At 35.2% G+C, this 27,007-nt stretch overlaps 1 protein-coding gene across 11 annotated transcripts in view; it reads left to right on the top strand.

The window, feature by feature from the left end:
* Nucleotides 1-27,007, top strand: part of PDE1A (phosphodiesterase 1A) — a 326,620-nt gene that overhangs the window by 204,770 nt on the left and 94,843 nt on the right. For all 11 annotated transcript variants that reach the window (XM_042994857.1, XM_042994856.1, XM_042994854.1 and 8 more), the window contains one exon: nucleotides 25,255-25,368. In XM_042994857.1, coding sequence (XP_042850791.1) covers nucleotides 25,255-25,368 — 114 coding nt within the window. The remainder of the gene's footprint in view (nucleotides 1-25,254; nucleotides 25,369-27,007) is intronic.

Raw genomic sequence — 27,007 nt, 5'->3', positions numbered from 1 at the left:
GAAAATTTAAACATAAGAGTGAGATGATACAAATTATGTTTAACAAAAATACCCCTCTGGATCCTGCCAGGAATTGGATTGGAAGAGAACCAGTGCTGGAAACACGGAGGATAGTAAGGGAACTAGAGCAATATATGGCTAGCTGGTCATCATACCCATTACCTCTTGCTTCTTGGCACACAGTTGGATTGACTCTCCCACCCTTCCTTAAAGTGAGATGTGACCATATCACTGATTTCTTCTCAATGTAAGATGAGTGGAAGTTATGAGCCACTTCTATCTCTCAACCAGAAAACCTTCTACATGCAGTGATGTATACTCTTTTCTACTTCACTGGCTTACTCCATTGATATGAGTGAGTCCAGTGATCATGGAAGCCATATACTAAAAATAGTGGTACCATATGAAGGAAAGAATTTAGACCCAAATCATTTACTAATCAGGAACTCACAACTTGGCCTTTTTATTAGTGAAAAATAAACCTTGATTGGGTTAAGCTACTGTGTTTAAAGTTTTATCTGTTATAGTGGTTAGTGGTACCTTAACTAAAATAGTGGACTGGTGCAGTAAAATAAGTGAATTAAGGTGGTAGCAGTAAAGAGAAAAGGTGATGGATAGATGACATGTAGGAGATAAAATTGGAGAGCTTTGATTGCAGATTGGGCAAAAAGGGTAAGGAAGAAGTCAGATAGGACCCCTAGGTTGCTCTTTTATGAGCTATGTGAACATATTGCCATTTTGAATGTTAGGTACCATAAAAAGAGGAAATACAATGAGCTCATTATTGCACCAGTTGATTTTAGGTCTTTACGTGACCTCCCAGAGCAGCTTTCTAGTAGCATATTTGAGATGAAGAGAACATTCTTTGGTAGAATATAATAATAGCAAGCATTAATTGGGTTCATATTATATGTCAGTTATTTTGCTAAGAACTTTACTTGCATCATTTCACATGCTTAATTTTTTCAACAACCCAAGCAAAGCAGACACTGTTGTTATTTTTCCAACTTTGTAAATGAGAGCACTAAGATTTATGTATGGTAACTTATTTGTCCCTTATCAAATTTCCATAAGTAGTTTAGCTGAACTTGTTACTTCCCAGTGGTTTCTAACATTTGATTTTAAATATTTGATTTCACGTTTATGGTTCTGCAAGTGTGCTTTTTTTCTGCTGAACCCATCTGGTATCAGCTCAGCATGACTACAAGTTATAGATTAAATTCAGGTCTTCTCCCTATTTCCTCATTGTCCTTAGCAAGCTACTATTTGGGGTATGTTCTTTTCCTGCTGAATCACAGGAACCCAAGAGACCAAGCCAAAATATGCAAATACATTCAGGACTGCTGCTTGTTTCAAGATACTACTGGTGAAAGCAACTCACATGGTCAAGGTCAGCATCAATGTAAGAAAAGTTTAGAAGGAGAAAGTTGTACTCTACTCACTCTATTGTACTGCAAGGACACTTAGAATGAGGGAAAATTGAGAAAAGAAAAAAAAAAAAACAACTTTAGCACACCAAACAAAGATAAGATGATGCCACAGAAAACAAGAAAGAAGAACATTTCAGAGTGTTCAAAAGTGAAACATGCTGCAGAGAGTTTGAGAAGCGTAAGGACCAAAGAGTATTCTTAGATGTAGCCATGAAGAAGTCATTATGGCATAAACAAGTATGGTTGAGGTGACATAGTAGAGGTGGAAGGCAGACTTTGAGGAATGAACCAGAGGTAAGAATATGACTATTTTGGGAGAAAGTTTGGTAATGAAGGGAAGGCAAAAGAATACAAGAATTGTAGCTAGAAAGGAGTGAGAATAGCATGGTAATTAATATAATAGTTAAGACTGCATTGTTACCTGAGCAACTGCTTAGTAGTGTGGCCTTGGGCAAGCTACTTACCTTCTGGTATCTCAGATTCCTCATTATAAAATGTAAATTACTTCATAATATTGATTTAAGATTAAATGAGTTAATATACATAAAGCACTCAAAACAATTTCTGACACAATTTAAATGCTTAATAAGTGTTAGCAATTATTTTGTTTCCAGGATGGGAAAATATTCAATGTATTTATATATTGATGTCAAGAGAGTTCTATAAAGGAATGATTAAAAAGCTAGGAAAGAGCAGATTTTATGTCTTTTTAAAAAAAATCACCACTCACTATATTTTCTGTTAACTTCGGTAGATGAGAGAAATCCAATTTTTTATTTTCTTCTGAATAATTTTAGCCAACGTGTCCCCTTAAAACAACATCAATTTGTTGTATATCAGATAATTAATAACTTTACAATGAAATTCCATTTATATCCATATCTCTTCAAAATATATTTTATATGCATTGTAGAAAAGGTAGTAAAAATGACAAATTATGCAATGATTCTTAAAATTTGTGACTTTTCAATTTGATTTTATGTGCTAATTTTGTATTATAATTCTTAGTCATCTAACTAAACTCCCAATAAGTAAAATCCTCTAATGCAGCTATTTACTTGTAAGTATAAATATTATATAAATATTATTTTGGATATAAGATTCTCTCCAGCTAAGAATTAAGCCAAATAAACCTACCAAAAACTGCTCTTATCATGACCATTTCCTAAAATCCTTTATGTAGCATAAGACCCAGACTCCTCAAACTAGAATTTAAAATCATAGACAATTGGAGCTTCCATGGGGTCTCAACCCCTGTTGCCAGCAGCACATCTCTGTTTTCTCCCATAAGTCATCTCCTTACCTTACATACAGTCTTTTGAACTCCTAAACTCATAGGCTCTCCTGCAGTAGGACAGGTTAGGGCTCTCAGGTCACTAGCTGCAGGAAAGCTACCACCTAATTCAGCTGTACCAAGGAGAAAAAGAGGGCAGGTACTTGATCATAGGAATTTTTTTGTTATTACAGAACCACCTCCTTGAACTTCTAATGGCCCAGTAGTCTTAAGTGACACTAGGTCTGAGATGTCGTTGACATTTTGCATCATCCTTAGAACAAGATGTTAAGATGGAGTTTAATAATGTGCAATCTTTAAAGAACCATGATGCTTTCACAACTGTGGGTGTGTTGCCATGGAATTCTAGCTAACCACTAATTTCTCCCTTGTCTGACTTTCACTTTATAATCTTTAGGTTTTTGTCAGAAAAAAAAACAACAACTAAGTAATAGTGACGCTCCATTGTGTGTTTTGTTTTGGGGTCAAGATTCTTTGGGCGGATGTGCCTTGTTTCCTTCCAGAAAAACTTCATTCTGTGTCTTTCCTTAGTAAACTAATGGTCACTCATGATTTGTTCTGAGTTAACAGTTGAAAAGATTTTTTTAAGTTCAGAAATAAGTAATATCAAAAGCCCAAACAGGGCCACATATTGTTTTATAATTTTCTCAAAAGTTATACTGTATATAATTTAATTAAGGATGTCACTGGGTTATAAAGTGTGTATGTGTGTGTGTGTGTGTGTGTGTGTGTGTGTGTAAAACTTCATACTAAAACCTTGGCTTCATATTGATAAGGTAGACTCCTCAAAGGATAGCAGTTTAAGCAATATGTTGTACTCTCTTGGAAATATTTGTGGATTGACTAATTCCAGTGGAATCACTGAAATCCTGCCATATAGGTGACCATTTACTACTAAGGATAGGACTTACTTGGCTATACATATGTGGACACAGGACAAATGTCTGATTTTTTTTACTTTTCTATAAGGTTTGCTAATCCTTGGGAATGCTGACAGTTTAAACTTCAAGGATTTAAGAAGAAAATATTTCCTCCCTATTATTTATTGACATTGATCAATGTCTAAAGTATTTACTAAGTATGATTTTAGTCTTATTACCAGAGTTTGTATAGAAGGGATAAGAATGGATTTCTTTTTTTTTTAATTTTTTTTAATGTTTATTTATTTTTGAGACAGAGAGAGACAGAGCATGAATGGGGGAGGATCAGAGAGAGGGAGACACAGAATCTGAAACAGGCTCCAGGCTCTGAGCTGTCAGCACAGAGCCTGACGTGGGGCTCAAATTCATGGACCGCAAAATCATGACCTGAGCCGAAGTCGTCCACTTAACCGACTGAGCCACCCAAGCGCCCCTAGAATGGATTTCTGAGAAATATAGATTTGGTTTAGATATGCCTCTTACACTGTATAGATGTGAACATGTTAGTTAAAACTCTAAGTCTCAATGTCCTCATCTTTAAATTGAGAATATTTCACTTTGTGTGGATTACATTATATTTATGACCTTCAATTAGATCTTAAGTAGTTTATTGAATGAATTGGACTACCAGTGAAAATTTAGAACTAAGAGATTTATTATGCCAAAAGACATGCATGTAGACTATACATTTATAGATAGAATTAATCATTTGTAAAGTACAAAAAATCCAATTAAATTTTTAATAAATGTGGGGAAATAATGCTGATTTTTGGAATTGTTTGTTCACAAATATATATGTGTATATATATATATATATATATATATATATGTACACACACACACACACACACACACACACACTTAACCTACACACACAACTAACACAAACTTCCAACATTACGATACGAGATATGATATGAATGTTAAGAGGACATCAATGTTACGATCCTTGGGTGTGTTGTGTACAGTGGAACTGAGAGGTGAAATTTAGTGAGAATGGATCCTTTTGTACTGTTTTTATAATCTTGACTTAAGTAATCTTGACTTTTGTAATCTTGCCTATACTGAGCAAGTGGGATATAATGGTCATAAGGATACCTATGAACTTAATTAGTTCAAAGCAGTGAATTTCATCTACGCAGAAAGTTTTTCTTAGGAAAGAAGAGTGGTAGTTAAAGTCCGGGCATATTATCTACTTTAATATGCTAAAAGGATATTTGCTATCTGAATTTGCTGAAAGGGTAGGTCTTTTTTTTAAGTTTATTTATTTTGAGAGAGAAAAAGAGTGTGAATGCTAGTGGGCAAGAGGAGGAGGAGTAGAGAGAGAGAGAGAGAGAATCCCAAGCAGGCTATGTGCTGTCAGCACAGACCCTGACGTGGGGGCTCAGTCTCATGAACCGTGAGATCATGACCTGAGCCTAAATCAAGAGTCAGACACTTAACCGACTGAGCCACCCAGGTGCCCCCACTAAAGGATAGATCTTAAAATACACCCCCACCACCACACATACATGGATGGTAACTGTGTAAAGGTGATGGATAAGTTATTTAGCACAATTATGGTGATCTTTTCACAGTGCATATAGATATCAAACCATTAAGCTGTACATCTTAAATAATATAATTTTTATATGTAAAAGATACCTCAATAGTTTTTAATAAAGGATGCAGTGACTTCTCCTGACAATACCATCTCCTTCAGGAGCAAAGGAACAGGCAAGACCTGGTTGAATTGGGTAATGGAGGAAGGCTCAGACAGCAAAGAGGGAGTGATCAGAAGAAAGATTCAGGAGCAAGAAGAGGATGAGGACATGTGACAGGAGAGGTGGAAGAGAGGTTAAGATTATGGCTAAAAGTCCTCAGTATGAGTGATGGAAGTGAGTGAGTTGAGTCACCAGAGTTAACTGGATGGGCCTACGACTTTCATTTTAAAATTAAACTAAGTGGTACCAACATCCTGTTTGCATTGGATGTGACACTTTCAGGTGACAGAAAGTCACAGGTACCAGGGGAATAATTTTTATGGTCAATAATAAATATACAAAATTATATTAATAATGCTTTGGTTTCTTTTCTTCTACATTTTAGTCTGAGGTTTATTTCTCTAAATTCTACTAACTACATTTAATATTTAACCCAAAAGCATTTAGCTGTAGTAGTAGAAGCTGAATTGACCGTTTGCTTGTTTACTGCATGAAAAAAAAAGAAACATTTGCCTCTTCAGTCAGTGATTCTTGCTGAATCAGATCAAGTGTACAATAGTCTAAGGGAGCCACTGAGAGAGGTAGTTATAAAATAATGTTTTCACAATCTTATCTTTTGGCTATACTGACATTTGTCAGACTCCACTGGCTTCTTCAAGTGTTTGGTTGTTAAAGCCCAAGGTGAATATAATGTGCATCGAGGGTGCATAGTAATTTTCCCTTTCTTAGTAGCAGAAGCACCCGCTCAGCAGCTGGCTCTTTCATGGGACATTTGATTACTAAAATTCTCATTTTGCCTTCTAGTCCATGTGGTTAGCACTCAGGGGGGCTTCTTGACATTACTTAACTACTTTATTGGTATCATTTAAAAATTTCATGCCCACAGGCTTGTTTTAAGTAGTTTCCTTGAAAAGCAAATTGTAGAAGAAAACAAGCATCACACAGGTGAGACAGTATACACCTTGAGATACAAATGCTAAAGTAACTGATGAAGACAGAAAATTAATGGTAAAGTTAGCAAATGAAAATGACTCATGCATTTTGGACTACACAGATTCCTTTATAGTATGTCTCCTGCAGCCTTTACAATTTTAGAGGGAGTAATGAAGTAGAAAAACTATAGAACTGCATACAAATCAAGAGACTTTCTAGTTTCTAGATAAACTCAATTCTCTCTACTATCTCTACTACTTCCAAATCTAAATTCTTTATTCCTTCTTTCCCCATTTTTTTTTCTGCCCAGAAAAAAATTATCTTTTATTTGTGAAAATATTCTATGATTTTTTCAATACCAAATAGACAATGCTCATTTGTACTAGCTCTGTAAATTTTCTGCTTCATTATTGTCATTTTGTTATTTAGGTACTTCATCAAAAAAAATTCCATCTTAGCTACACTTTACTAACATCCTTTTTGCTAATTTAGCTAGGCAGCAAGAAAAGAAAATCCTTACTTTTGAATAAAGATGGTGGATTGTCACATATATCTATTTCCCTTCCAACTTGAGACTTTCCCTAAAATGATAGTAGAAAAGTAAAAATTTATAAACCCACAAAGTCAAAGAGAAAAAAAAGAGAAGCCATTAGAGAATAGATTATCTTTTGTTTAATGTTTATTTGTTTTTGAGAGACAGAGACAGAGACAGAACATGAGATGGGAAGGGGCAGAGAGAGAGGGAGACACAGAATCCAAAGCAAGCTCCAGGCTCTGAGCTGTCAGCACAGAGCCCGATGTAGGGCTCGGACTCACAAACTGTGAGATCATGACCTGAGCCAAAGTCGGATGCTTAACTGACTGAACCACCCAGGCACCCCAGAGAATAGATTATCTTAATGAAATTTTGAAATATGTAGATAGGAGGAATAGTAGTAACTGTCAGAATGGAACAGAGTGACCAAGCACATGTCTGTCCTTGGCAGAAGAAGTAAAGGCAAGTTTTCAGATTTTCAAAGAAAATGCTTCTCAATCTAGAATATGCTGTCAAACTATCAATCAAATGGAAAGAAAGAACAAAGGCTTTTAGCATTCAGATTCAAAGATTTATTTATGTATTTTTAACATGTTTTATTTTTAATTTTTTTAAATTTACATCCAAATTAGTTAGCATATAGTGCAACAATGATTTCAGGAGTAGATTCCTTAGTGCCCCTTACCCATTTAGCCCATCCCCCCTCCCACAACCCCTCCAGTAACCCTCAGTTTGTTCTCCATATTTATGAGTCTGTTTTGTCCCCCTCCCTGTTTTTATATTATTTTTGCTTCCCTTCCCTTATGTTCATCTGTTCTGTCTTAAAGTCTTCATATGAGTGAAGTCATATGATATTTGTCTTTCTATGACTAATTTCACTTAGCATAATACCCTCTAGTTCCATCTACATAGTTGTAAATGGCAAGATTTCATTCTTTTTGATTGCCAAGTAATACTCCATTGTATATATATACCACATTTTCTTTATCCATTCATCCTTCGATGGACATTTGGGATTTTTCCATACTTTGGCTATTGTTGATAGTGCTGCTATAAACATGGGGGTGCATGTGTCCTTTCAAAACAGCACACCTCTATCCCTTGGATAAATGCCTAGTAGTGCAACTGCTGGGTCGTAGGGTAGTTCCATTTTTAGTTTTTTGAGGAACCTCCATACTGTTTTCCAGAGTGGCTGCACCAGCTTGCATTCCCATCAAAGATTTATGTCATATGAGCACGGTCTTAGAAACTACTATAGAATGTGCTCTTTCCAGTAAAACAGGGGAGAATTCAGAAAAGAGGAAGTCATAGAATCCAGAAACAGGGGATCCATACCATAACGGAGTATGGCCAAAGCATGTCACAGGATGATAGCTATGTTTCAGATCTAGAGAGTAACTCATCCATGTTTGAGCCACAAGCTAAAGAGCTACAAGACAGAAGTCCCCAGAATAAAAGAGGGAAATTGTTGATTAATATTGGCAGATGTAAATGGGATTGGGGAGGGGGGGGATATAGAATAGACATAGAGAAAATAATGGTAGTAAAAAATGAGGTACTTAATAATTTCAGGAAATTTTTTAAACTCCAAGAATGGAAATGTGATCTTTATATACTTTTTGGCCATGTAATGAGCATTGTGTACATATCCTAAAAATGTAACTATTGATTACTGATTAAATTAAGAGTAGTATAGAACAGTATTGGGAATTTAGGGTAATATAAAATGGTCGGTCAGACATATAAAAGACCTAAACCCTTATCTATCATAACAGGAAGCCAATAGGCAATATCTAATATTGGTAAGTCAAGAATTAAAAAAATAAGTATACCATTTAAAAATATGGAGAAAAGTCCCAGAAGAAACAGCCAAAATATTTTAAAGTGGATATCTCTGGTAAATAGAACAGAGTGAGATTGAGTGGGTGAAAAAAAAATGCTAACTTTTTTAAGAGAGAGACAGCACACTCGAATGAGAGAGAGGGGCCAAAGGGGAGAGAGAGACAGAGAGAGAGAGAGAGAGAGAGAGAGAGAGAGAGAGAGAGTCTTAAGCAGGCTCCATGCTCAGTGCAGGGGGTGGGGTGGAGGGGGCTGAAGTGGAGCTCAATCTTACCTGAGCCAAAATCAAGAGTCAGAAGCTCAACCCACTGAGCCACTCAGGTGCCCCAAACTGCTAATTTTTATGAAAGGATTTATAGATGATAGATGATAGATAGATAGATAGATAGATAGATAGATAGATAGATAGATATCTGTGCATGATTTACTCTAATAAAAATGTTTTAAAAGTAAAGGCCAAAGAATAATCAAGGAAAAAAAATATCTTCATATTTTAGATCTTACAAAAATCTTCTTCTTAAAATAGGTAGATGCTATAAATTTGAAGACTAAAAGAATACAGGGTAGGAAACCAGGATTGATACTCTTACAAATGCATTCACTATGGAAAGAAGAAGAAAGCAAGTTTTTTAAAAAGTTGAGTTCATAAATGAAAATCTCTCTGTTTTGATTGGTCATTGGCTCCCCAGGGAACCAACCCTAAAGAAGACTGAGAGCAAATGGGTATTTGATCTTTGAGATCTACTTATTGCTTTCTGACTCTGAGAACATGAAAGGCAGATGAAATTTCTCCACTCTGAGATTATCCTGGGAACTGAAAAACAGGCATAGTTCTTAAACCCAAAGGCGCATGGACCTTATATAAATAAGAAAGGAAAAAGAGAATAATCTTTCTACCTTACATATTTCAGAGAGCCCTCTGATTTTATGGTGGTGGCATGCTTTGTGGGTTCCTATTTATCACAAAGATTTATGTTGTACTTGCTAAGAAATACAGGATGGTATTCCTTTCCTCCTGCTACAGACTATTTTTGAAAATCTCATCTGCTGCCTGTTTATAGTGAATATTCATTGCCTTTATAATAATATCGATAATAAATATAATTTATATAATAAAAACCAAGCTAAAAACGACAATCTGCTTTCTAAGAATTGTGACCACATACCTTATTTTTATTATACTCTGGTCATTGTTTAATAGAAGATAATTTATGGAGAGTCTCTAAAAAACTATAAAAGCCTCTGTTATTTGCCAATATCGGGTTTGCATTGGAAAAAGAAAAAAGAAATTAAGTTGAACATTGTAATTTCAAGTTTAAGCTTTTATATTAATTCTCAAGTACTTGCCACTCTGTACAAATCTACTTAAACTGTGTTTGGGCTACTTTTAAAAATTAAAAGAAAAAAAAAAGGATTTCAAACCTTGGGTTGTTCAATCCTCTAGATAACCTTGTTCTACCCTGCCCCAACAGGTCAGGGAAGGCATCTCACCTACCTTTCTGCCTTATTTCCAAACCTCAGAAAAAATGTTGACACTTTCTGGTTACCATGTCTTATGTTCCAGGGCCTGTTTGCCCTTGGGTCTGTGCCTCACCTTATTCCCACTCTGCCCTGTGTCCATCACAGCTAGATTTCCCAGGTTCCTGTGTAAACTGGCACCTGGCTAGATTTGGCCAGTGGCTGATACCATCAGAAGATTGCAGGATAGGTAAGAAGGAAGAGAAAAGCCAGGGTATTTCCTTCTCCCTCTCTGCTTCTAAGAAGCCTTACTTGTGTCAGTTGTGTCTTTTCTGTGGTTCCAGATGCCTGTGCAGTAGACCTGTACTTTCTTTCCATAGTTTTTTAATGCATATTTCACCAAAAATCTATTTTAATTATTACTTTCTTTCTCTGCTAGTGTATTTTTGAAGTCTGTTGTTACATGGTACTGTATTAATTAAGAGCAAATGTCGTAAACCCACTTTTAAACATACCTTTGTTATTTTTGGTGGAACTGGTGCTGAGCTTTCTTTACTCAGCCAATGCAGTACTCAACTTTGCTGGTTTTCAGTCTCTTATTACTTCAGGGACATGACAGTTTCGTAGTGCTCTTTACATGCAGAGCCTCTTCATTCTCTCTAAACCACATTCTAATTTTACTTTTGTAGCACTACTCAATATGCCTTTCTCTGATTTTTCAAAAAATATGTAATATGTAATAAACTGTATTATACATATGCAATACTGTAATATACAAAACTAGATACATATGCAATAAAATAATAAATTCATCGATTATAGTTCACTGTGCTCTCATACTTTATGCTACTTCCTATATTTTTCTTTCTCTTCTTTACAGTTACATCAAAAATTTCTTGGGGCACCTGGGTGGCTCAGTCGGTTAAGCTTCCGACTTCGGCTCAGGTCATGATCTCATGGTCCGTGGGTTCGAGCCCCGCATCGGGCTCTGTGCTGACAGCTCAGAGCCTGGAGCCTGTTTCAGATTCTGTGTCTCCCTCTCTCTCTGACCCTCCCCCGTTCATGCTCTGTCTCTCTCTGTCTCAAAAATAAATAAACGTTAAAAAAAAAATTAAAAAAAAAATTTCTTTTTGATGAAGTACCTAAATAACTTACCAAAATAACAACAACGAAGCAGAAAATGTACAGAGCTAGTACAAATGAGCATTGTCTATTTGGTATTGAAAAAAATCATAGAATATTTTTCACAAATAAAAGATAATCTTTTTCCGTGGCAGAAAAAAAAATGATTGGGGAAAGAAGGGATAAAGAATTTAGAGCTAGAAGTAGTAGAACTAGTATAGAGAATTGAGAGAATTCTCTCTCTATGTGTATATATACACATATATATTTTCTTTTGTGTGTCTACCTCAAATCTGAAACACAGGGGCCTGTTTTCTGTTAGTTCAGTTCATGAGCATGGAACATGCGACAAACAGGTGTATATGTGATAACCATGTATAATTTTCTTTCCCTTGGCTTCACTGTGTGTCTAAAAGCCTAGAACAACTGGAGATTAACATTAACCATCAACTTATGTTTAGAATGTGTTGTGCCCTTTCAGTCTTTCTCTGTTTTGAATTCAAGATGAATTTCAACATCTTGTTATTTGTCAGTAATTTACATTTTTCATGGTGGGTGATTCTGAAACTATCAAGTAAAGGATCTGAATTCTAAGCTCAGTCACTTGTGTTGTGAGCAGTCTACTGAATATTCTACTTTAACAGGGGATTATGTCATTAAAATTATTTTTATTATTATCAAAAAACAGCAGTTGGGGTGCCTGGTTGGCTCAGTCAGTTAAGTGTGCACCTCTTGCTTTTGGCTCAGGTCATGGTCTCATGGTTTGTCATGAGATTGAGCCCCACATCAGGCTCCCTGGTGAATGTTGAGCCTGCTTGAGATTCTCTCTCTCTCCCTCTTTGCTCCTCCCCCACTCATGTTTGTGCTTACACTCTCTCTCTCTCTCCTACTCTCTCTCTCTCTCAAAATAAATAAATATTTTAAAAACCCAGCAATCAATTTTCCAGAAATAGATAACTTCAATGATTTCTTTCTAGTTCTTCCTTCTTTAGCATATTTCCAAATAATATGCTTTTACTATTTCTTGATTTATCAATTTCAGACTTTATCAATTGACATCCATAATAATAACTGAGGAAATAGCTCTCACATATTCACTTCACCAACTTCCTTACCCTCATCTTTTCAAAAGAGTCATACTGCTCCTTATTTAGTTTTTAAGTCACTTGTATTTGTAAGCAGTGATTTCTAAATATTATTCACTTGTCAATCAAAGCGTCAATCAAATGACTTTCCTATCTCATATAATTTTTTTCTTTCTCCTTGATTTCATAATTGTTGTATTTTTCAAATATATTTTATAATTTTATGAATGCTCACTGATCTGTCAAAACAAAGTTCCAAACATCCTGTCAGTTCCATTGTTCATCAGTTCAATTTTTTTCCCTGGTGACTTCCTCCCACTTTCTTTCCTCTGCATTCCTACTTCATCTAGACTAGTTTATTTCTAGGATGGTCACATATCTCTTATTCAGACACTTCCCTTATTCATTCATCTGCATTAGATTCATGTTATGTTCTTGTTTTGGTCAAATGCATCTCTCAAGTGGCTTCCTGAAAAAGAGTGCATGGAAAATCAAATTTTGAGAGTCATTTAATGTCTGAAAAAGCCTTTATTTTTTATTCAAATTTGACTGATAGCTTGACTGAGTATAGAATTCTAGGTTGACCCTGGACCAACTACATAATGTACAGGGCCTGGTGCAAAATGAAAATGTAGGTCTCCTTCTTCAAAAATTAAGTATTTTGGGGCACCTGGGTGGCTCAGTCGGTTAAGCGGCCGACTTGGGCTGGGGTCATGATCTCGCGGTCTGTGAGTTTGAGCCCCGCGTTGGGCTCTGTGCTGACAGCTCAGAGCCTGGAGCCTGTTTCGGATTCTATGTCTCCCTCTCTCTCTGACCCACCCCTGTTCGTGCTCTGTCTCTCTCTGTCTCAAAAATAAATAAATGTTTAAAAAAATTTAAAAAAAATTAAGTATTTCAAGATGGTGACAGCAGAGTGCGAAACCAAGAGTGGTGTCTTTCTAAGCACAGGTACTATGTGACTACCAGTTCATATGCCCTTGAAACTGACTCTGGTGGGACCTTTCAAAATGGAGATTCTTAATTCTGGGTAATTGACTTTTTCGTTACTAATTACCGCTATCCTTGATGTCTAGAATTTATTTTTTAAGTGTTTATTTTTTTATTTTGAGAAAGAAAGAGAGAGAGAGAGAGAGAGAGAGAGAGAGAGAATGCATGAGCCGGGGAGTGGCAAAGAGAGATAGAGAGGGTGAATCCTAAGCAGGCTCCACACAATCATCATGGAGCCCCAAGAGGGGCTAGATCTCATGACCATGATATCATGACCTGAGCCGAAATCAAGAGTTGGACACTTGGGGCACCCGGGTGGCTCAGTCGGTTGAGCGTCTGACTGCAGCCCAGGTCATGATCTCACAGTTTGTGAGTTTGAGCCCCGTGTTGGGCTCTGTGCTGACAGCTCAGAGCCTGGAACCTGCTTCAGATTCTGTGTCTCCCTCTCTCTCTGCCCCATCCCCACTCATGCTCTCTCTCTCTGTCTTAAAAATAAATAAAACATTAAAAAAAATTAAAAAAAAAAGAGTTGGACACTTAACTGACTGAACCACCCAGGTGCCCCTTGATGTCTAGAACTTTAGTTCACTAGATATTAGATCTCCTGAACTAAATGCCTCTAATTTTCTTATCTTTATTTTTTTTATTTTCCCTCTTGCTGTCTTTTTGCTTACTTTATAGGATATTAGACTATAGGATATTAGACTTTTTCCTCTACTCCTTCTGTTGACATTTTTACATAAATCATTGGATTCATTTCCAAGAGCCCCTTCAATACCATTCATTACATTTTTAAAAAGTAGTGTTATGTCCTTGTTTCATGGATGAAAGCTCTTATTTTTCTCAAAGAAATCTCTTATTTTCTCATTTTTTTCAATGTTTTGTTTAGTCTCTGTATTATTTCTGGTTTCCCCAAGTTTTTTTATTTTATTTATATTTGTCCATGTCTTTCATGTTGGAGGTTTTCCTTTCACGCTTGCTCACTGTTGACAGGCTATTAATATTAAAGAGTGTGGCTCTGAGAAGTGATTAGAATCTCTCTCTCTCTGCTTAGGTGGTGCCTTGTCACCTGCTGAGCTTCACTGAAGGGTGAGCACGCTGTGAACTGTTTGTTTCCAAAATTTTCTTTCTCTGGGGCTTTTCAGTCTTTCCCACAATGAATCTCTCAGTCTTCATTCTGTAAATAGGTGGTAGAAAGAAACCTGGGGTATCGTTCAACATACTGACTTTCATTTAATCTATTTGCAATCTGGCAGTCTTGTCTCATTTCCATGTTTGTTGTAAGTATAGGTAAGGATAGTTTCCTGCTAGTTGGGGTGGAAAAATAAATCTGAAAGCTCTAACCAATCTCCTGTTTTGAGCCTGAAGCCAGATCCCTGCATTATAAGATCTTTGGTGTCCCTATCCCCTAAGCTGTTTCAAGGTTCTATGAGGAATAATTGTCTTGCTTCTCTGTGTCATCACCTTTTGAAAGTACCTTGGTTTGTTTTTCTTTCTTGGTTTCTGTTAAGTCAGTCACCATATCTCACTGTTAAATTTTCCCAAAACTGTGTTGTGAACTTTTCTCTGCTCTTATCTTTTCTGTTATTTTTCCTCATAGCTCTTTTACCTTTTCAATCCCTTTATGTGATGTTAGTGGTATTTCATTGGTGAACAGTAGTAAAGGCATTTTTTTTAATCCATCAGGCTTAAATATAAACCACAAATCCTTTTTGCCTACTTTTTTTTAATTTGAAAAATTATACCACATGCTCTCTGACCCAGCTAGCATCAATCATTCCCCATAGCACCCCTTTTAAGCATCAGGCTGTTCCAGTGTGAAAGCGGCAATTTGGTCTCATCCGTTCTCCTCCATTTCCTATGAAGCAGCTGACCCTCAGCATTTTGTGCAGTGTCCATGAAGAAGAGCTCAGTTGATTGCTGATCACTCTAGAAAGCTGAAGTAGCTGTCCCATCAGTATGTTGCTCCTCTCCATGAATACCAGAAAAGGGTGAATATAATTAGAGTGAGCCCTCACTAATGTTAATGCCCTGTCTCTACAGTCTTTTCAGCACTCCCAGAGGACTGTACTGAAAGTATCTGAAAGTCTCTGGTTTGAGAGGATAGCATTGTAGGAGGTTGATACAAGTAAGGCAAAAAGGATGACATAGTCAAAATGAGTAATTTGAGGGGTAGTTAACAAAAGAGAGTATTTATATTTGTGGGATGCATGTAGGGAACCACCAGGATAATACAGTACTTCTGGGCTAGTAACATGGGGTTCCAGGTATGTGTTATCCCTGATGAGAGACAGAAAGTTTGCAAGAGAATTCTGCGGAAAGGGATAGTGCTGCCTGACAAGTGACTTTCTATAGGGGGTCAACATCCAGAGAGAAGAGAAGAATAATACTCTGACTTCATTCTTCTTCCTCTCTTCTACCTCCTGTGATACTTCCTATTTGTGAAACCCAAATTGTCACCTGATGTATTCTTTACAACCCCTGTTAAGGGCAAGGAGAAGTGTACATTCCAGTAGAGTGCAATTGGAGGGAAAAGTGAAAGATATTTAGCACAGAGTGGCTACCTGAGCTCTGTGCTAAATATGTGTTTTCCAAAGCATATGTGTTTTCTTAGTGGTTCTTTGGTGTGTACACCTTATTCCTAATCTTTCTTCCCTAGTTTAAATAAATACCTTAATAGTAGATGAAGGTCACTACTTTTTCTTCTTCACAACACATAGATTTAAATATATATATAATAATATGTTTTATTTTTATTTTTTTAATCTTTATTTATTTTTGAGAGAGAGAGAGAGAGAGTGAGCGGGGAAGGGGCAGAGAGAGAGGGAGACACAGAACCCGAAACAGGCTCCAGGCTCTGTGCTGTCAGCATAGAGCCCGATGTGGGGCTCGAACTCATGGACCATGAGATCATGACCTGAGCCGAAGTCTGATGTTTAACTGACTGAGCCACCCAGGCGCCCTAGTATTTTTAATTTTTAAATAAAATAGTTTAATACATATTTTTATTTTATGTATATTATATGGTAAATAAATATATTTACTATATAAAGTAATAACTATATTTTATAAATATATTTTTACATATTTATGTTTTTATAAATACAAATATATATTTAAATCTATAATATATTTATATAGTTAAATATGTGTTTAAATATATGTGTATATAAATATATATTTAATTATTGCATATTTATTTAAGCATATATCCTTTAAAGAAAATCCTGCAGTCCATACAGCCCTTAGTATTTCAGAGGGGAAACAGTAACCAGGCACAAGTGATTGGTTCCCTCTGTGGAGTCAATATGATCTTACTATTCTTTTGCCTCCAAGGAGGAAAAAATTAATCTTGAAAGCATTTCTAACTATTCTAGTGTTTGTATCTCTGCACTTAAAAAGAATTCTTCCACATAGTGGGGATTATGCATGCCCATTTCTGTAAGAAAAAGTTTACTTAAGGTAGAATGATGAATAGTTTACCTAAATTGTGATTTTTGGCAGAAGAGAGAGAATAATTATATATTCTTTTGTATTTGAAAAATATTCCTCACCCAAAATACTTTTCCATCATATATTCTCCACCTTAGTGGGATTAGTTTTCTCCTTTAAATGTAGAATATAAATTTATTTTAAAGGCCGATAATATTTGTTATACAAATTTTCCCACTGTTTTTAATGACACCTATTGCTGTGGGAATTATTTATCTCATAAAATAAAGGTAACAGGAGCTTTATAATTACTCTAACATTTGACTATCTGAAAGAAAATGTCTTAAAAATACTTTAAATCTAAATCTAAGAAGGCTTGCTTTTTAGACTAAGGTTAGGATTTAATTTCCTGAACATTGATCTGCAGAATAGGTAAGACAATTTCATTATTTAATGGCTTCTTATTATAATTTTTTATCATGTTGGGATCAGAGGCAACAGGACTTACTGAAAACTACATAGTGGCTTCTTTGTTGATAGCCTCTATTTGTGCGTTTTTGTACACTCCTGTGTGTGGCCATCTTTTGGTGCTAATGTTAAAATCTGCTAGAGACACTCTTTTAGTTTTACCTTTCATGCTTCTTAGTACGGTGTTCTTAGAACCATATCTTTCTCACTTTTATATTTCAATCAGGTCACAAATGGGGATGTTGATAGGGATTTAATGATTATCAATTCTCTTTTAAATTGCTTTTATTTTTTTATTATTCAGATTCTATGGCATTAGAGATGTCCTGGGCATTTTACATCCTAGAATTAATAAAAACTTGCATAGACACAAAAGATTTTTCAATATGAGAATAATCTTCGTTATGCAGGTGGTTCTTTTGCAAGATTGGGTCATGTAGCAGTATCTTAGAAGGTAAGTTTAGAGTATTTGAAGTACTTGATTATGAAAACAACACCATTTTATATTGAGTATTTTTTCATTTGGAAAGTGGCAGTTCTATATTTGAATATAAAAACACAAAATCATTTTCTACAGCTCAGGATTCTTTGTTCAAAGGTAGAAATTGTTTCTACTCTACAACTACTTCTTGAACCGCAAAGCCAATCGGTTATGTTCAAAGATGGTGTTTCTATTTTCATTCCTGTTTTCTTCTAAGTATTCTGATCATTACAAGGTAAGGTAAGCTAAGATCAAAATCTGTTCATAATATTCAGGCTGATTTATAAGCCTTATGAATTATCAAAGATTAGTGTCATTCTCTTTAGGAAAAGATCATTAGGAGGGTAATGCTGCTTGATTTTTTTTGTGTCTCTACTAGTATACATTAGAACTTTAATATTTTAATAAGATTGGTGAAAAAGGAAGATATGTAAGAGAAGCATCTATTTTGCATACATCCTTTTTCTACCTCAAATTACTGATTACATATTTCATTTTTTAATTTATAATTTGGTAAAAATTGACATATGTATACACCTATGAAATCATGACCACAATTAGGAAAATGAACATCTCTCTTAATTTCAAAAGTTTCCTTGAGCTTCTTTGTAATATTTCCTTCCCTTTCCTCCCTGACCTCCCCCCCCACCCCCTCCTCCTCCTCTATTCCAGGCAACCACTGATCTGATTCCTGTCATTGTAAGGATCATTTGCATTTTCTAAAATTTTGTGTAAGTGGAATCATACAGTATGCACATATCTTATTTCACTAGCATAATTATTTGGCATTTAGTCATGTCAGTAGTTCATTCCTTTTATTGCTGAGTAGAATTTTGGATGGATATGCCCTAGTTTGTTTTTTCTATGTACTATTGGGTTGTTTCCATTTGGAGGCTATTACAAATAAAGCTTCTATGAATATTTGTGTACAAGTCTCTAAAAAGACATGTGTTTCTTTTCCTCTCCACCAAAGAATAGAGTGGCTGATTCATATGGTAGATACATGTTTAACTTTTTAAGAAACTGTTTTCAAAATGATTGTACCTATTTATGTTACCAACAATAGTGTATGGTAATTTTTGTTGCTTTACATCTTTGCTAATATTTAGTATGATCAGTTATTTTACTTTTGGCCATTCTAATAGGTGTTTGATTGCATCTTATTATTGTTTTAATTTGAATTTTTTCTAATACTTAGTAATTTTGAGCATCTTTTCATGTTTGCAATGAATATATGTTTTTTGGTGAAGAGTCTGTTCAAATCATTTGTAAATTTTGTATTGGTTTGTTTGTCTTGTTATTATTGAGTTCTGCAAGTTCTTTTGGATGTTTTAGATACAGATCTTTATTAGATATATGATTTGCAAATATTTTCTCCTAGTCTATGGCTTTTCTTTTAATTCTTTTAACAATGTTTTGAAGGACAGAAGTTCTTAATATTGATGAAGTTTAACTTACTACCTTTTCTATAGATAGTGCTTTATGTGTTGTGTACAGGACATCTTTGGCTGACTCAAGATGACAGAATTTTCTCCTATGGTTTCTTCTAGGCTCCCAGTTTTAGCATATACATTTAGATCTATGGTACATGTATGGATCAAAGTTCCTTTTACACATAAGTATTTCTATTTATCCAGCCCCATTTATTATGTAGGCTGTCTTTTTTACACTAAATTAGCTTTGTATCTTTTCTCCAAAATCAATTCTCTATATTTGTGGCTGTCTTTCTAGGTTATATTCTGTTCCATTGATCTACAGACTTCTCTTGGTGCTAATAATGTACCAGATTATGCTATTTTTACTGTACTGATTACTGTAGCTTTAAAATAAGTCTTGAAAGGGTGCTTGGTGGCTCAGTCAATTAAGCAGCCAACTTCCACTCAGGTCATGGTCTCATGTTTACGGGTTTGAGCCCCGTGTCAGGTCCTGGGTTGACAGCTCAGAGCCTGGAGCCTGCTTCAGATTCTGTGTCTCCCTCTCTCTGTCCCTCCTCCACTCACGCTCTTTCTCTGTCTCTCAAAAATAAACAAAACATTTTAAAAAATTTAAAATAAGTCTTAAAGTCTTACAAGTATTGAACTAGTGTAAGTCCTCCAACTTGTTCTTTTTGTTACATTTGTTTTGACTATTCTAGGTTCTTTGCATTTCTGTATGAATTTTAGAATTAGCATGTCAATATATATAACAACAACAAAAACCTGCTAGGACATTTATTGGGATTGCATCGAATCTGTAGTTACATTTGAGGAAAATTATGCATTAACAATATTCAGTGTTTCAATCCATGAACACATGCATTTCATTGATTTAGGTCTACTTTTATTCCTTTCAGTAATGTTTTATAGTTTTCAGTGTATAGGGCTTCCATACAGTTTGTCAGACTTATGTCAAAGAATTTCATATTTTTTGGTACTATTTTAAATGATACTGCTTTTCATTTTAATGTCAGATTATCCCATGACTACATATAGAAAGGATATTGACTTTTTCTTTTTTATATTGCAAGCTTGTTAAAATAATTTAATACTTTTAGTAACTTTTGGCATATTATATCAGATTTTCTACTTAGAGAATCATGTTGCCTGTGAACAAAAATAGTTTCATTGCTTTCTTTCCAATCTGGATGCCTTTTACTCTCGCCTTATTGCCTTGGCTAAAACATCAGTACAGTGATGAATAGCTGTGGTGAAACTACACCCTTCCTTATTCGTGATGTTTGGCAGAAAGCATTCAGTCACTTAACCTTACTTATGACATTAGCTGTAGATTTTTGTAACCTTTATCAAGTGAGGAAGCTCTTCTCTATTCCTGTTTATTTAGTCTATTCCTTTCTTATTTAGTCTCTTAATGTAGTGAGTTACATTGATTAATTTTTTAATCTTATGATGTACTATTCTTTTAGATATTGGGGGATTTGATTTCTCAAAGTATTAAGGATTGTTTACATTTATGTTCATGAGGCATATTTATTGATAGGTTGTTCATCCTCCTCCCCTTCCTCCTCTTCCTTCTTCTGCTAATGTTTTCATCTGGTTTTGTTATAAGGGCAATTTTGACTTCTCAGAATGACATAAGATTAGGATTAGAATATAGGATTTTTCTGGAAAAATTTGAAGACAACAGGTATTATTTTTCCTTAATATTTTTTCATATTTCACCAATGAAGTCATATGGGCCTGAAGTTTCTTTATGTTAACACTTTAAACTGCAAATTCGGTTTACTCATTTCTTTTTGAGATTTGATAGTTTGTGTCTTTTAAGGAAATTGTTCATTCTGTTTGAATTATTGAATTTATTGGCATAATGTTTTTTACATAATTGTGTTTTAATAATGATGGTTTTAACATCCTTGCCTTCTAATACTATCATCTTTGTCATATTTGGGCCAAGTTTGATTAATTTTTATCCTCATTATGGATCAATTATCCTGCTTCTTTGTAGTCCTTATCATTTTTTTATTGGATTGGAAACCAATTGGAAAAACATCATGTACACAAAATTGAAATTATAAGGAAGCCAGAGAAATTTCAGTTTTTTTAGTGAGGAATAAATGAAGTGTGGTTTAGTTTCTAAGTTGGAAGAGAACACAATGGATGGTAATCTTCAAAGGACTTATGATATAGGTAGCACCCAAGATATTCCTATTTACTAAGCATGATTTAGGCAGTAAAAGATGAGATATGGAGAAAGGTATTTCTGTAAGAAAGAAGAGCTTCAATCTAGGATGATATGAGAAAGTTTGAGGAGCAATGACTAAATCAATTTTCTTAGGGTTGTGTAAAATCAGGGTTGTGTAAAAGAAGTGATGGGGAATGTATGCATTTCAACATTTGACCATATTATGTGCATATGTCATGCTACCCCCAGAGATTGTAAATACCTTGAAGACAGATACTATGGTGCACACACAAGTGCCCATGTCTTATACATGTGTGTGTGCATTCTTATATATGCATTCATATATATCCTTATATGTATTAATATATATGTATATAAATACATAAAATAATTTATATGTATAAATGTATATATTTACAGAGCCACAGGCATGGTAATAAATGCTTAATATCTATTTAACTGACTGGGGTTTTCAACACCTTTTTGGCAATATCATTGACCTATAAATAGCTGGTCTATGTTTGATAGAACAGCTGTTAACTCATTTTGCTACCCAGCAAAGTAGCCAGTGGAGTCTCCAACCACAGATTAGGGGGTCAGAAACTGCACAGATTAGAACATCTAACAAGTCTACTTAACCTAAACTTTTGGAACCAGAAGAACATACCTAGACCTTAAGAACAGCATTAAGAACACTGTTTTTCACCATGCTTCTTTACTCTGATGAAAGAAACCAAATCATTATTAAAAAGATGTTTTACTAAATTAAGAGAACCTGTTCATTTTACACATGACTGTGATTCCTGTTTTGGTTCTGAGATTGACCCATAGGATGACTGAGTAATTAGGTAAATATAGTTATTTTTTTAAAAAAATACAAAACTTGGGGGTGCGTAGGTGGCTCAGTCAGTTAAGTGTCCGACTCTGGATTTTGGCTCAGGTCATAATCTCACGGTTCATGAGACTGAGCCCTGCATTGGGCTCTGTGCTGACAGCGCAGAGCCTGCTTGTGATTCTCTCTCCCTGTCACTCTGCCCCTCCCTCGCTTTTGTGCACACGCTTTTTCTCTCTCAAAATACACTAAAAAAATTAAAAATTTGTATAGATATATGTGGCAAAGCATTAATATTTTAGAACCTACTAGTTTTGAAATTATGATCATTTGAAAATGAATAATAAAGACATTTGACCTTTTTATCTATAAAGAGAATGAAATAATAGCCTAAATAAGATGGTTGGGGATTATTCTATGCATAAATTGAATACAAAAGCAAGTTCACTATTGGAATAATAATTATATAAATTATTCCATTAACCTGCTGTTCTGTTTATAAATAGTCTTTTTACAATGCAATAGTTTTGCTTTTTATGTAAATAGAACTTTGCACTCACTAAAGGAAATTTGGTGCATACAGGCAGGGGAAATAAAAGAGGAAGAAGTCCTAGTAACCCCCAAATATATATTTCCTTCCGGTCTTTTGGATCAACATAGTGAGTTTAGGAGTGTGTGGGTGGGGTGTGTGTGTGTGTGGATGTGACTGTGATTTTATACTTATAAACTTATCTAACTAGATTTTCTAGGTGGTAAAACCTTTTTGGAGTATTTTTTCAGAGCAATTTCTTGTGTCAGAGTATAGATTTATACCCCTATTAAAATATCAAAATGCATAACTTTGTTTTTAAACCACATCAAGATGTCTCTGTAAAAGAGCATGTTCCCTGTCAGAGGTTTCATCAGGTCTGATCTGCTGATGGGATGATACCCCTGAGGACAACTGCAGGCTGTCATGATTGAGGAAGTGCACCTGTCTGTGGGCACTTTCCCTGGGGCATCCCCTCTCATTTTCTATGATGTTTCGCCATTTTTGAATTCTGAGTCATTTCTTATTCATTTGACTTATTGGTTAAGATTGGGCTCAGCTGCACATAAAAGTCTCAAAATAATAGTAGCTTAAACACAACATTTCTTTTTTGTTTTCTCATACGAAATAACTTCAGAAGTGGGTGACTTCGTTAGGGTGGATTCCCAGCCTGAGACTCAGGCCACTTCCATCTTCCTTGTCTGCCATTCTCTCGGGTAATTTCCGATTGCCAGATTGCCTCAAGACTCTAAATGGCTACTGGATCTTCAGACACTTCCACTGCATTTGGGCAGCAAGGAACCGGAAAGGATAAAAGAGACCCCCTTCCACCTGAGTTAGCCTTCTTCAAAATAATTGTTCCAAAAGTCTTAACAACCTCCTCGTACTCTCCTTGGCCAGAAAGCTGTAAAATGACTATACCTAGCTTTAAGAGAGCTTGAAAAAATGTAGATTTTTTTAGTGGAGAGGATTGCTAACTCAAATAAAAATAGAGTTTATTTATTCAGAAGAAAAGAAGCAATTATCTGAAGTACTTACTGCTTTTAAAATTAAGTCATACAACCATGAAATACAACCAAGCTGTACCAGGTACTTTTCACAAGAAGGATACATGAGGGATATATTTTTAAGTCACTGCAGACCTGTGAATTCTTTTCTTTTGCTTTCACACATAAAAGGCAATTTCACTAAATATAATGTACGTAGGTCATACACATTACAAAATTCTCTATGTGTTACTCCATTATCATCGTATTCAGACAGGCTTAGTTTTCATAAGTAGCCTGCTTTAGTTGTTATCTTTGCTTTGTTTTGTTTTGCTGACTATATGAATGAGAAATATTTAATTTATTAATACATAGATTTTATTTTGCAATGTGGTTATCTGCTAATATTTTACCATATAAAAGCATATGATACAAAAGAGAATTATTTGTAGATTTCTGAATAAGAAGTTTTAGTCTAGGTGTGCCTTTTTCCTACGGAGAAATAATTTGTCAAAACCCTTACTGAAAATTTTAACTTGTCTTTACACCCTTAGCCTTGATATTGGAAATCATCCAAAGTAAATTTTCAGAAAATCTGCTACACTATCTTTAAGACAATGCCTAAAAGTAGATGTACTCCATTCTCTCTGAAATACTTTTGCTCAGGAATGGAATTAAATTGTCTGCCAACTTGGGAAAATGGATAAATTGTCTTCACATTTTTTATCTATACAATGTAGAGAATAAGGAATTTGTTTTCCTTTTCTGCCTAGTATAGGGTAATATCTTCAGAAACACTTGGTTTATAATTAAAGCACAAAAATTTCTAAAAATGTTAGAAACTTATAGTAGCAATTTGTATTGTCTCACTTCATGAAATATCTATTGCTGCATAAAAAATAATCCCCAAATTTAGTGGCTTCAAACAATACCATTAATGATCTCACAGTTTCCGTGAGTCAGGATTCCAGACATGGCTTAGTTGATCCAGGCTTTAAAATTCCTCAGAGAGTTGGGACACATCATTGTATGGACAAAAGCGAGAGAAAATATTGTACATATTTGCCTCAGGTGAAAAATCATTTCAGTAAAAATAATAAGCATTCATACATAGATTTTTTTCTCATCATAATCGTATTTTCTCAGATCTTTTGCCTTTCATTTTTGTTATTGCTATATACCGTGAATAATTGCCACAGTAGTGGTAAAAAAAAAAAAGTACCCTTAAATAATTTTTTAGTTCCAGCTCTAAAGAAGCAGAGCAGCCATAGAATAAATTCTAATATTGGGAACATACTTTTATGGAAATATCTATATTATTTTCAATTTTCAGAAAGACTGTCCTTGAAATATAGTACCTAAAATAACAGTGTACACCCCTAATATTATTGAGAGGTGAATATAACTTTTAAGAGTTGTCTAAGTGAGAAAAACTGATCTTAATTATATCAAAAAACTCCTCAAAATATTTCTATTTGATGACCTAGAAAGATATGTTAATAATTTAAATTGATTTGTGTATTTAATATTAGACTGTTTTCCATATGATTATAATAAATCTCCTCTTATTTCTCTCTTTTTTAACTACTTTTTTTTAAACAGACTAAGATGCTTAGTGAAGCAGCTGGAAAAAGGTGATGTTAACGTCGTAGACTTAAAGAAGAACATTGAATATGCAGCATCTGTGTTGGAAGCTGTTTATATTGATGAAACAAGGTAAGTTTTAGCCTCCTTTCCCTTTTATCTTCTTTGTCTCTCTCCCTTTTTTCCTCTTTCTTGGCCTTCATTTATCTCAAACATGAATTTAGCATATCTTAGTCATGAAACCAAAATCAAAATCGTATTAAAATTTAAAGAGATTTTTTTCTTAGAGCTACTTAACTGGACTATGATTCTTTCTAAAAAACATACACATTTTAATCCAAATAGTTGAATATCAAAAAATAGTCAAACAATTAAGTCATAAAAATGAACACATTAGAGTCTCTTCTCTACTTCTCTACTCTTCTCTACTCTTCTCTACTCTTCTACTCTTCTCTACTCTTCTCTTCTCCTCCTACACTCTTTGCCCTTAGGCACAGATTTGTAAACATCAGAGACAGATGTAAGCTTGTACCGATTTTTACTGATGTAAGGATTTTCCTATTATTTCCAGATTTAAGAGTTCCTTCTGAGAAAATGGGTGTCACATGCCCATGCATTCTCATAAGATATACCTATTAGACACTCTTCAGGGCTTGTTAAGAAACAGTCCCAAATGTGTATTTGATCACCACCTAAACCTTATCACCTAGCCTCCTGCTTAGCAGAGTGGTAAGGAGATTAAGAAATGGGGATTTATTTGAAGAAGGTTGTTAGCCTAGTTCTGTGGCTCTTGACTAGGCAATTTGCCTCCCTGGGGTCATTTGGCAATGTTTGTAGACATTTTTGGTTTGGTTGATGGGAGTGTGCTACTATTTGGTGATGGGTAGAGGCTAGAGATGCTGCTACAGGAAAATCCCCCACGACAAAGAATTATACAGCCCCCATGTGTCAATAGTATGGAGGTTAAAAAACCCTGGTCTTAAGAGAGAACTGTGCATTTCCCCTTTTTTCTCTAAGGGAATACTTACCTCAGAACCTCAAGAGAGGGTCCTGAGGATCCTACTGCTAATAGAAGACTTAGTGGAGTATGATATGACAGTTTGTAAGAGATTTGTGCACTATCTCTAGCAGTTTAGAGGGTACTGAGACTGGTTCCTGATTCTCATCTCAACAGAGTCAAAGGTGGCAGGCTAATTCAGACTACCTTGAATTCACAGGTAAAAGGGACACTGTGGAGGGAGAGAATAAACTCCTTCCAGAGCTTAGCATAGAAAAGGCACTAAGTTTTTCAAAGTCATGAAGCAGATGCAGTATAGGTCTTTTGAAGGGATTGACCAGTATTGAAAGGCAACTGCCTTCAGAAGGTGAAAAAGAGGCTGCATATGGTGATTGTTGAATGAATGTGGGAGATAAAAGATTCAACCCAGATATCAGAGAACACATAATGGTCAAGGTAACCTCTTGGTATAGCAAGTTCTCTGAAGGATACACAAAAACTCCCAGAAGAGAAAAATAACCAGTATTTGGGCATTTGTCACATAGATGACGACAAACACATCAGTCATGTAATGCCCTTTGACTCCTATAATTTTCTGCCACTCCTATCACACTGTTGAATGGTAAGAAACAGCAGAGTGAGTGGTGCTGGTGATGGAACATGGAGAGTGAACATCCATCATGCCCCTTCCCTTCTGCAGGTGTCCATGTGTGAGTCAGGCCTGAGCATGGGGGAGGGGAGAACTGTTAAGCCAGATGTAAAATTGAAGTTTTG

The sequence above is a fragment of the Panthera tigris genome, chromosome C1 (assembly GCF_018350195.1).
Source record: "Panthera tigris isolate Pti1 chromosome C1, P.tigris_Pti1_mat1.1, whole genome shotgun sequence".
In the NCBI taxonomy this organism is placed as follows: Eukaryota; Metazoa; Chordata; class Mammalia; order Carnivora; family Felidae; genus Panthera; species Panthera tigris.
Note: the sequence above shows the minus strand (reverse complement) of the source record. Positions and strands in the feature narration are given on the sequence as shown.